Source organism: Pantherophis guttatus, chromosome 1 (genome assembly GCF_059756535.1).
Source record: "Pantherophis guttatus breed Tessera chromosome 1, ASM5975653v1, whole genome shotgun sequence".
Taxonomy (NCBI): domain Eukaryota; kingdom Metazoa; phylum Chordata; class Lepidosauria; order Squamata; family Colubridae; genus Pantherophis; species Pantherophis guttatus.
Genome location: NC_142063.1, coordinates 2370344 through 2382548, shown reverse-complemented (window position 1 = coordinate 2382548; position 12205 = coordinate 2370344). Strand labels below are relative to the sequence as shown.

The window sequence follows — 12205 nt, the reverse complement described above, 5'->3', positions numbered from 1 at the left end:
ACCTCATTGGGGGTGGGTTCCACGCCGCCATCACACACATTTTGTCATGTAGTTAAAAATCCACAGAAGAAAAGCTCTCGGAGACTTACCCTTGACTTTCCTTCAGCGTCCATTAAGAGCTCCACGTATGTTACCTCACCAACTACAAATGAGATTCCAGACGGTACATAGACCAGGGGAAAAAGCCAAGAAAACAAGGGGGATTTAGAACAATCGTCAGCAACCATCTGTGGAGCCTCTGCCTTATTAGAAAAAAGCCCGGGAACACTCCTCCGTTGGCTAAGCAGCCACAACTCGGCATTACGGGTGAGCAGCACATGGGTGGCACCGGAGCCCTTGACGTTTCCCTCCTCCATTTAATCTGCCAGCCGTTGCCGCCTCGAGGTTGGAACACAGCGGGAAGAACCCGCAGGGAGAAACGTCCTTTTTTTCCTACTAGTTAATATGGCCAGCCTGATTTAACAGTTGGACCGTCTCTCCTGCATCAAGGAAGAAGCCTTGTGTGCAACTGGATTCCCTAATGACACTGTTGCTCCATCATGAAAACATTTAAAACTTGTTTTGTGCCTGATTTTCCTTTCTAATCGGCAGGACATCAAAATTCCACGAGTCTTCGCCTTACAACACTTCATTTAGTGACCGTTCAAAGTTACAAGGGCACTGAAAAAAGGCTGTTTTTCAGGCTTACTACCCTCGCAGCATCCCCGTGGTCACGTGATCAAAATCCGGGTGCTTGGCAACTGACTTCAGATTTATGACTGTGTAAACCACTTAGACAGGCCTGTGAAGCACTTTGAAGCGATATCTAAGTGCTATTGCTATGACAGTTGCAGTGTCCCAGGGTCTTTGCCACCTTCCGTCAAGCAAAGTCAAGGGGGAAGCCAGATTCACAGAGCTGAAGAAGCTTCTTGGATGAGAAGCAAAACTTCTCCAAAGAAAAAACAAGGAAGTCCAGTTGCCTCTTGAAAAAAGCACTCGTTACTAACTTAAGAAGTGCGGGGATTCACTGAACAATTTTGGCAAGACAGATTGTAAAACGGGGCCAAACTTAATTAAGTGTCTCGCTTAGCAACAGGAATGTTGGCCAGAAGTTGAGGACCACCTGTATTTGCAAACACATTTACAGGCAGCTCTTGTGTAATGATGGTAACTGGCACCCACAACTGTGCTCCGAAAGCAACGTGTTGTAACCGTTGCAGAAGTTCCATCGCTTAAGCCAGTCTTCATCCAGCCATTTGGTGTGACATCATGGGGTCGCCATTTGTGACCACCTGCCGGCTTTTCCCCGTTGACCCTGCTTTTCTGAGAAGCCAGCAGGGAAAGCTGCAAGTTGCAATCCGGTGACCATGGGATGCTGCAACTGCAAACACCCAAATCGCAATCCCCCTAACCACGGGGATTTTGCAATGGCTAGGCCCAGTGGTTAAGCCTTGCCGTTCCCCAGCTTCCTACCTTTTGAGCAGGAGGGGAAGGGGAAAACAGAGAATTGCAGTGTTATGCCGCCACATCAGAGACGGTGGGGCCAAGGAATGAATTTATATCTGGAATTCTGCTCCAGCTATTGCTTCCAAGGACTTTCTTTCCCATCTTGGCAAATATTTCTCTTTTGCCTTTAGACACAATGACTACAAACTACAAATGACTTTAAAGTAGGAAAAGTGAGAAGATATCAGAAATATACTATCTAGAAGTTTTTGGGGGGGGGGCTTGACTAGACAGCTCTGCGACACTGGCTACCACTCCGATTGGGAGCTGCCCGCAGTCGGTTAGAAGATGGGTGCCTAAATGCAATCAATAAATAAACACAAGACTCTTATGCCTGGAGCATAATGAAAACTTAAAAGCAGCGAACTGTGCCCTGACCTAAGAAATGCTGAATTTTCAATTTTTGAAAGAAGTAATCTGAACAGTGTGGGTTCTTCAAACAGATATTCTAGTCTGCCATCCGGTAAAATGTTTTTTGTTGTGGTTTTTTTGCACGAACGACCAGCACCCACTGTGTCCAAACATTTCAGCAATGAATATCATCTTAATTTGATGGGCTGGGAAAACATCAAGGAACTCCGGTGTAAAGTTTGAAAGGGGATAAACAAAAAGGAAAAAGAAAGAAAGAAAACGAAGATGCTGCACACCTGTAACTTGGAAGTTTCACCAACCAATGATCAGACTAGAATGACTTTCACCGAGGGGAGAGGCCACGATTAAAAAATTTCAAGGCAGGCATCCACACACACCTGTGCGAGATCTAAACAGACCACAACACTGAACTCTCCTCAACCATATACTTACAGGCACCTCTCTGCAGTAGGATTATTACTGCGGGCTTTTAAAGCTTCCCACAATTCTTGAAGGGTGGAAGAGCAGTTGGTAACCCTTCAGCATTGATCTGCTGTGCCATACCTGAAATCCGAGGCCCTGGGTTGCTTGGAGACAACACCCAGAATTTCTAGCCATGTTTAGAACAGCAATGTGGGATTCTTGGAACTACGGGAAGTGCCGTCAAAGGACGTTAAGATTTCAGATTGTTTCCAAAGAAGGCTGGAAGAAAGCAGCTCCGTAGAGGTGCCGGTTACGCCAACCTGAGCTGTAGTCACAAACTCCGAGAACGTCAGAACCGCTAAGCTCTCGGCAGAGAGAAGGAAACCGTGTCTCCCATTTTCCTCCCGGGGACTATCCGCAGGGGAAAACCTCTGGAGTAGGAGAACAGAGGAAACAACCCTCCCGTTGGAAAGGTGGCATCCAGTGGGATGGGGTTGTGGAACTGGAGGGGGAAAAAAAAAAGACCAGAAAACACCTGGCCAAGTTTGACATCATACTGGAAGTGGTGACACCTCTATGCGCGAAGAAGGCCCCCTCCTTTTCACCAAGATTTCTCACACAGCGTTAGGTCGAGAACTGGCATGCCCCAAAGCAACCTTCCATTCATCGTTTCATGTGAATCAAGCCATAGCTAGGAGAACTGGAAGTCCAATTTCTGAGGAGTGATGATGCTGCGCTTGTGGTGCTATCAACTTTCCCCCCTCCAGGGGGGGAGGGCTTATACACTTAATTATGAATGGCCCGCAACACCTCTAGGAGGGGCCTGTGCGTTCCATTTGCTTGCCTTCGGCTCACAATTCCTGTCAGCCATCTTTTCTCCACTTTAAGCCACAGGTACACCTTGGCCCCTAAGCACAATAATCCAAAGGCCTTGTTGTCCAGTTTTAAGTGTTTTAAGAGAGGCTCGCCAAGATTGCAACTGGCCTTCCTTCCCCACAAAATGAATCGGGTCAGCAGAGGCTCAGGTCGTGCCAATTTTGATTTAGAATCCCCTCCCCCGATTACCTTGAGGTAAATTACCTGTTTAAAACATTACGGGCTGACCAAACCTCATCCATTTTTCTAATGCCTGCCTGCCTGCCTGCCTTGGATTTCTGAAGCAGGCTCAGCAGGGGGGGCTTTGACCGAACAAAACTAAGGAACTGCAGGCGTTGTTCCCTTTGCCAATTCACGAGGCCTGGCTGCATTGAACCCATCTTTTCTTGAGCTCACTCTTAAAACAAGCTTAGATATTCAACCACCAAGCAAGATTTCGTCAACGAGGAAGACTGCTGCTCTCCCCCTCCATGGAAACTGGATCGTCGATCCAGAAAGGCTTTCAGAGGGCTTCTTGGTTTTTTTTTTAAAAAAGCAAAACCCCTCAATCCAAGCCTCTTGACGATGAGCCTCCGCTCTCCTCCCAAGAGCCTAAAGGCGCTTTCGTGCCAAACACCTGCACACCAAAGATGGATCCTGCCAGGGCACAGCCGCTAGCCAGCATGCAACGCCAGAAGCGCCTGCCCTCAGAAAACCTTCGGTGCTCAACATGGCTACGGCTACCCAAACCACTTCCGACCCATTCCGCGTCTGCTGGATAAAAGAGAAAAAGAGGTCACGAGGAAGAAGGGCAGAGGTCCGGCAATCGTGCCCGAGCCGTATACCTTTCTCTTTGACCAGGTCTTTCAGGTACTGCCACTTGACGTCAAAGGGGATGTTGGTGATGAAGGCTCGGTATCTTTTCGAAGAAGGGCTGGGGTACGGCTCAAAGCGACTCCCTCCTCCCCGTTTGGCATTTCTTTCTTTCCTTTTCTCCGCCTGGCTGGGCCAATCGCTTTCACTGCAACAAGGAAAGGAAGAGGACCGAATCAGACCCCTCCCCAAAACCACATCCAACGTGAACTCTGGAAGCCTAGCTAGGAACAGCCGCACTAGGAACTAGCACTAAGCCTAGGCTTCTAATAACAAGACATGATAGCTTGGTTCATTGTACTCAAAACCACAGCAATTGGGTGCAGTGTATAAACCGACAAATCACAATACAGTGCAGTCATTAACTCAGTAGAGTTCCATTTTACAGCTCAGGTACAAGATTTTGTCCAATTTAAGAAACAACTGTATTCCAATATTCACATGCACAATTCAATCGAATTTCCAACTTTATTTATTGCAGGCTCCTTGGTGCTCTCCGAGGTTGGGGGTTTTTTTTGCAAATGTCTATGGATTTTCTCGGTTATTCAGGGTGTCCCAAAGATGCTTTTCTTTTTTTTTTTCAAGAGGCATCTGGACTTTCTGGTTTTTTTCTTTGAAGAGGTTTCGCTTCCCATCCAAGAAGCTTCTTCAGTTTTCTTGCAGTTGTTTCATTGCCAAACTAGCTAACATCATAAGTGCTTGTCTAGCTTAGCATCGTAGCCCTGAAGATGTTACTTAGTTGGGTAATGAAACGTCTCCAAGAAAATCACCAACCTTAGAGAGCGCAGAGGATCTTATGGTTCGTCCCCACATTCCAAATATCCACTTCTATTTGTTATTAGTTTATTAAACTTATATGCCACCCGTCTTACTGTCAAGTGACTCTGGACAGCTTACAATATAATATAAAAGCACAATATAAAACAGTAACACTGAAACTCTGCCACATTAAGAATTAAAACAATAAAATCCACCCAGATTAAAAAGGGGAACAATGTGTAAATTTATGATCTTCTTCTTCCAATAATAGCAGTTATTTTTATTTTTTTGGCTGGATTGACGGACGTGTGTTCACCCCAAGCGTGCTTAAACTCGGTTACTGTTGAGTGAGAGACCTTGGCTTGAATTTGGATTCCCAGCTTCCACTCCGCTTTCTGTGAAGGAATACAGGCAGTCCTCGACTTACGGCCACAATCGAGCCCAGAATTTGCGTTGTTAAGCGAGAGGCATTTGCTCAGCGAGTCGGGGGCCCCGTTTCACCGATTTTCGCCTGCCGCCATTAAGCGAATCCGGCTTCCTCCGTTGACTTGGCTTGTCAAAAGGTCGCAAAAAAGGGGGGGAAATCACGTGACACACACCCCACAAGCCACGGCGACCGTCATTAAGTACATGCCAGTGGCCAAGCCTCCGGGTTTTGGATCACGTGACCGGCGCTGTATCCGTCGTAAGAGTGAAACGAGGCTTTTAATTTTATTTTATTTTAGGCAGCGCCGCTCTGGCTTCGGTTTCATGACATGAGCCGTCGTAAGTCGAGGACTACCTGACTGGCCCGCCTGAGGGAAGCAGCGGTCCTCTCCCCCCCCCCCCCCCGAAAAATCCTGTCACCGGGATGAATCGGCCTTTCCTTTTCTTTCCCCACCCGTCCCCTCGGGCAAGAAGCCACCCATCCCGCCGGGACTACATGCCCCCTCATCCTCCACCGCTAGAGTAGGGAGAGAGAAGCGGCCGACCGAGATCGGCGCCTCAGGCGCAGTCCCGCGCCCTCCCGTCGCGCATGCGCACTGAGACCACGACTGAGGCCTGCCTGCCTGTCGTCTGCTCCACCACCACCACCACCGCCCCCCCACCCCGCACCTCTTGGAGCCTCCGTCGGCGATGCCGTTGCCCGCCCCGTTCGCCGGCCCTCCTGAGCCCAAGCCGCCTCCGGGAACGGCTCCGCTCTCCGCCATTTTGGGGCCGCCTTCCAAACCCGCCGCCGAGACTGAGCCCGAGACGACCGCCGCCATTTCCTTCTCCAGCGAGCTCGCGGCAGCTAACTGCGCCTGCGTCGGCGACGCCCAGCCCTCCCGCTTTTGATCGCCTCACAGGCGGACCAATGAGAGAGGGAGTTAGGGGAAGACGACAAAAAAAAAAAAAAAACAACCGGAGCCACGCCTTCGAGCCCCGCCCTTTCTTCCCACCCCATGACGTCAGCGTTGCCGTAGCTGCCGAATAGTAAGAAACAGCACGCCACCGGAAGTTGCCGCCTCTGGTGTCGCCTGAGCGACAGCAAGCAACCCTGACGACCGTCGCTCTAGGCGGGGAAGGGGGGTGGACTTCAACTCCCAGAATTCCCCATCCAACATGGTCTCTCCTCATTATAAAAAAAAAAAAAGAGGTTGAGACTCAGGAAAGAGTGCAGAGAAGAGGATGAGGGGACTGGAGGCTAAAACATATGAAGAACAGGGATGACATGATAGCAAGATTCCAGTATTTGAGGGGCTGCCCCAAAGAGGAGGGGGTCCACCTATTCTCCAAAGCACCTGAAGGCAGGACAAGAAGCAACGGATGGAAAGAGAGAAGCAACCTGGAATTAAGGAGAAACTTCTTAACAGAACAATATGGGACCTTGGAGGTCTTCTAGTCCAACCCTTTGAAATGGTGTAGGAAGTTAGCACCCACCCCTCTCCTAGAAGAGTGAAATATTTTAGGAAATATGAAAAAGGCAGAATATTATATTTCCCTGGGAGAAGCAGCTCCCACCTTCCTGCCCCCCACCGTTTGTTAATGGGACAGAGGCAGAAACCCAATCCTTTGTCAAAGGACATTTGCAACACAATAGCAACAGAAACTAACACAATGGGACCCATCTAGATGAGGCTCACCACATGGCACCTGGGAAGATTGCATCAGCCAGCAAGACCCCCACCCCCTGGGAGTCTGACAACCAATCAGGATACTCTTTCGTGGCCCCAAGAAATGCAGAGCCAGCAAGAGCATAAAAACCCGAAGATTTACTGTATCACCCCTTTTTCTGTTCAGGAACTCAAGCCATGTGATCCTGTCCACCATTAAACCATCTTTCCAAGCAGTCTCCATGTTTCCAGTGTCTGTTTCCCCACTTGGAGCAGAACCCAGAAGGATGTTTCTTCCAACAATTGGCGACCACGAAGGGACTCCAAGCTAACCTAACCAATGGACCAGGCCCAGGTAAGCCTCCCTTGCTAGCAGCAGACCCATTGAGTCTGTGGGCATGTTTTCATGGACCTTGGCCATTTGGAACTAGGTTTTAAAGGGGTTTTGAGTTTGAGCTCAAAGGCTGCTTGGAAAGAAGGTGAGTACCTCTAAATTTTAATTTAAAGCATGGGAAAAAAGTATGGGAAATGTGTGTATGCCTGCATGTGTGTGAGTGAAGGCCCTTCTCCCAAGTACAGCTGGATCTTGCTTCCTCTGTGCATTTCCTAGCCGCAGAAAGACTAACAGTCTGGAGAGCATGGGGGTTTTGCCAGAGCACAGGACCTTCTGTTAGGGAAGGAGGAAGTGTGTGTGTGGGATTCCACCTGGAAAACAGTCTGATTTCACCTCTTTGCGTGACCTCTAGCCGCACCTCTGCCTACTGCTAGCTCCACCGAGCCATGACCGGTAGGATAGAGAAAGCAAGGGGGGGTCACCAAATGTGGAACTTTGTGTTTAAAAGGAATGGAAGCCAAGCGAAAGCCAAGCGTGTGAAAAAGGGGGGATTAATAAATTGTGAAAGGGAAACCCGGTTTTGTCCAGCCCAGACACGGGGCGAGCGTGTGTGTGTGAGAGGAGGTGCCAGTACCACCTGCTGGGGTCAGCAGGTCCTCCCGGATCCCCTTTTTGGATCCGAAAAACTACGGCGATTCCCTAAGAGGAAGGGGCCCATACTTCGTAAGGGAATCGAAGTCCTTCCCAGAGCTTTTTCTCTGAAAACTGACGGCGTGCCACCCGGCTAAGTCGAAGTGATCCTTCCGGAGAAAAGGAAAGGGTCATGGGTAGCGATAGTTCGTGGGTGGCGGGGACCCCTGTGGAAGAAGTGCTCGCGGCCTGGGACGCCAGGCGGGTGCCCATATTGAGGGGCATGGATAAAAGGAAATTAGGAAAATTGTGTCAAAAATGGGCTTTGCTAAGAGATAACACCGGGAAGACAAATTTGGCTAAATAAAGGTACTTAAAAGAAAAGGGAAATATATAAATAGGAATGTTGGGGATTTTGTTTGTTTTGTTTGTTTGTTTTGTTTGTTTGTTTGTCTCTCTGTCTTCTATGCAACCACGTGGTATGTTTAAGATTTGTGCCTTCCCTAATTTAACTGAGATTTATGTGGGAATGATCAGTGTGTGTGAAATCTCAGAGTTCTGTTTTCTTCTCTTTGTCTTCCTTGTTTTATGTGTGTGTGTCTAAGTCTTTGTGCGCCCTCGAGGTAATTGTAACTGTAAAATGTATCTGATCTCTAGAGACAAGAATTTTAAATTGTTAGAAAAGAAAAAAAAAAGGTTGAAGCAATGAAAATGGGGGAGAGAGAGAAAAAAGAAAGAAAGAGCCTTTGCCCTGTGTTTGTCTGGCCAACAAACACAGATTAAAGAGAGCATTTCATTTCATTTCTGTTTTTTTTTCTCCTCCTCTCTCTGTATCTTAAAGTAACAACTCAAGTTTATGAGGAAACGTTTTAAGTTTGTTTACAAGAAAAAAAATCAGTCTTGCATTTACTGTATGTGTTTAAATGGGTTTACCTGTTCATCTCTTTCCTGAAGCATGTGAATCCAGTTTTTTCTTATCTGTTGTGTCGCCATTTTGTGGAAACTGCATTATCTGTTTAGTAACTGCAATACTGTTGTGTTGTTTCTTTTCAAACTCTGCCTGCAAGCTATCTACCCCCCCCCCAATCTCTAATCCTGTTACAATGCCTTTCCTGGGAAGATTACCCACAAAGGGGGGAGGGGACCCTGTTCTCATGTCTTTCAGCCCTGCACAAAGGACTCTGCAACCTGTGGAAGCAGAACACATGGCTCCTGATGCTGCCTCCAAAGGAGACCTTCCATCAGTTTGAACCAGAAATTGGGTTTGAATCCAGTCTCCACTCAAAGTCAGCACAGCAACCAGAGTGGAGCAGACCTTCCCAAGCCTGACTGACCAGCCTTACCACCAAGCATGCTACCCAGCAGACATGAAAGAAAAGACCCTGAGATGTACAAGTAAAGACCAAAAGACTCCTTTCAATTCCCAGAAGACAGCTGGAAAGACTATGGGGGAGGGTGGAAATTCATTGTAAGGTTTTCTTTCTTGTCTCATTTATATTGTAATCAGTTTATTGTAAGAATTGTATTTGAGAGTGATTGCCACAGCAAGTTATGTACACTCTAGATTTCTGTCTGGTGGAGAGGAGAAATATGTCCAAAATGTTTGTATTGTCTGTATTGTAAAAGTAGCTGCATACACATGCACACACAGAGAGACACACACTATTCAGAATTAGATTGAAACTATTCCCTTCCCTTACCTCCACACAAAGCTTCTCCTAGGTTGATTTTTGCTCTGTGGCACTAAAAGCCCAAGGAGTCATATCTCCCTGCTAATTCGATGGGGGAGGGGGCAATCCCCCCTCAGGCAATTCCCTCACTTGAAGAGATAGCAGAAAAGTGATCTCCAAAACCCAATCCCTGACTGTGACTCACAAATGATGCTGCCCAGTTGCCCAGTAAAGGAAGATATATTGCACTGGTGGTCTCATGAGTAGAAATCCCAGGGCTCATTATGTGTAACACCAAAAAAAAAAAAAAGAATGGATATTGTACACTGGCTAACCTCAATTTGGACTCACAAATCCTGGATGCAATAAAGAGCTAGGGCAGGTTCAGTAATCAACCCTTGGAAATGGGCAGCCTGCAATTTAAAGGAAAATCATGGCTGTGAAAAATTTTGGGACATGTGTTTGCTTGAAACCTGACTGGAAGCTCACAGAAAGTAATATCTGAAATCTGAAATTAATTGGCATGGAAAATTGGATACTGTAAAATTCTTACCAGAAATTTTTTCCTGGCTGCTAGACCTTCATGGTTGAAAGCTTTCAAGAGCCTGACGGAATCCTTTTCTGTTGCCTCTATCAATGCCTCCCCTTTGCATTAGAAAAATTAAAAGCACCCATTAAGGCTCCCTGATCTGATCAATTTTAATCTTTTGCCAAGAACTTGTTTCAAAACTCACGTTTTGAAAAAAAAAAAAGAGTAGGGATTGTAGGAAGTTAGCACCCACCCCTCTCCTAGAAGAGTGAAATATTTTAGGAAATATGAAAAAGGCAGAATATTATATTTCCCTGGGAGAAGCAGCTCCCACCTTCCTGCCCCCCACCGTTTGTTAATGGGACAGAGGCAGAAACCCAATCCTTTGTCAAAGGACATTTGCAACACAATAGCAACAGAAACTAACACAATGGGACCCATCTAGATGAGGCTCACCACATGGCACCTGGGAAGATTGCATCAGCCAGCAAGACCCCCACCCCCTGGGAGTCTGACAACCAATCAGGATACTCTTTCGTGGCCCCAAGAAATGCAGAGCCAGCAAGAGCATAAAAACCCGAAGATTTACTGTATCACCCCTTTTTCTGTTCAGGAACTCAAGCCATGTGATCCTGTCCACCATTAAACCATCTTTCCAAGCAGTCTCCATGTTTCCAGTGTCTGTTTCCCCACTTGGAGCAGAACCCAGAAGGATGTTTCTTCCAACAATGGGATAAGGACACCTTATCCCATTTCAGACAAATGGTTACCAAGTGTCTTCTTAAAAGCCTCCAGTGATGGAGCATCCACAACTTCTGGTGGCAAGCTGTTCCACTGGTGAATTTTTCTCCCTGTCAGGAAATTTCTCCTTAATTGCTTCTCTCCTTGATCAGTTTCCATCCGTTGCTTCTGGTCCTGCCTTCAGGCGCTTCGGAGAATAGGTTGACCTCCCTCTTCTTTGGAGCAGCCCCTCAAATACTGGAATCCTGCTATCATGTCCTCCCTCGTCCTTCTTTTCTCTAGAGTAGCCAAACCCAAATCTTCCAACCGTCCTTCATATATTTTAGTCTCCAGGCATTTCATCTTAGTTGCTCTTCTCTGCCCTTTTTCCAAAGTCTCAACATCTTTTTTATAATGTGGTGACCAAAACTGGATATCCCCACCCCCACCCCCTCAAAGTGTAGTCTTACTTAGGCTTTATAAAGTGGTACTAAGGCTTCATGTGATTTTGATTCTATGGCTCTGTTTATACAACCGAGGATTGTATTAGCTTTTTTGGCTGCTGCTGCACAGTACTGGCTCATGTTTAAGGGATCATCCATTAGGACTCCAAGGGCCCTCTCAGAGTTACTGTTTTTGAGCCAGGTTTCGCTTAATCTGTACTTGGTACCTTTCGTTTTTCCTACCTTGCCTTTCATTCATTCATTCATTCATTCATTCATTCCATCTTCATTATTTTCAGTAACTCAAAGGGGCAAGCATATCCAACACACTTTCTGCCTATTTTCTCCCTAACAGCAGCTCTCAGATGTGGGCTTGAGCTGGGAACAAGAGAGAGTGGGACTGGCCCAAGGACACGGAAATGGCTTTCAGACGTAATCAGAACTCCCTCCCTATCTCTTGACTTCAAGCCTGGTGCCTTCACTACAAAACCACGTGCCACCTGAAATCCCATGGATGAAGCTTTGCTTGTTTGCATGGCCCAGTTTCTAGCATGCCGTTGCCCGGTGCCAGTCCACGAACTGGGGGTTAGGGACCCCCGTCCTATGAAACCTCAATATTTTGTAGCAGGAATGCTCAGGAAGATCAACCTATCTCAGCATCTCCTTCTGTCCTACTATCGCAGCACCATTGAGTGTGTCCTGACATATGGCATTCTTGCATGGTATGGGAGCAGCTCTGTAGCGGACAAAAAAGCTCTACAGAGAATCATTAAAACTGCCCAGAATATCATTGATATTCAGCTACCAGCCCTGGACGACGTTTTCGAATCTCGCTGTTTGAGGAAGTTGCATAACATTCTCAGAGACTCTTCCCATCCTGCTTACAATCTTTTTGGACTGTTGCCTTCTGGCAGAAGATACAGAACAATTCAAACTCGGACCGCACGTCTTCTGAATAGTTTTTATCCCAGAGCTATAATTCCACTCAACAAGGAACTAAAGGGCCACCATCAAGTGAGCTATTGGACAGCATTACTTGGTCTGCTGTGTGGATGTTT

General features: G+C 47.1%; 1 protein-coding gene across 1 annotated transcript; it reads right to left on the bottom strand.

Moving 5' to 3' along the window:
* Positions 1-38: 38 nt before the first annotated feature.
* On the bottom strand, positions 39-6179 carry LOC132709791 (heterogeneous nuclear ribonucleoprotein M-like). The gene is made up of 3 exons (XM_060684567.2): positions 5842-6179; positions 3960-4135; positions 39-142 (listed from the first exon to the last, which is right to left on the bottom strand). Exons 1-3 carry the CDS (start codon positions 5991-5993, stop codon positions 45-47), a joined length of 426 nt encoding a protein of 141 aa, XP_060540550.1. The 5' UTR covers positions 5994-6179; the 3' UTR covers positions 39-44.
* Between the last annotated feature and the right edge of the window lie 6026 nt (positions 6180-12205).

Coding starts and splice junctions, on each gene's coding strand:
- LOC132709791 (XM_060684567.2), bottom strand. CDS start 5,993: ATGGCGGCGGTCGTCTCGGGCTCAGTCTCGGCGGCGGGTTTGGAAGGC. Junction 4,136..5,841: donor GCCGACGGAGGCTCCAAGAG/GTGCGGGGTGGG, acceptor TCCTTGTTGCAG/TGAAAGCGATTGGCCCAGCC. Junction 143..3,959: donor AGACCTGGTCAAAGAGAAAG/GTATACGGCTCG, acceptor TCTCATTTGTAG/TTGGTGAGGTAACATACGTG.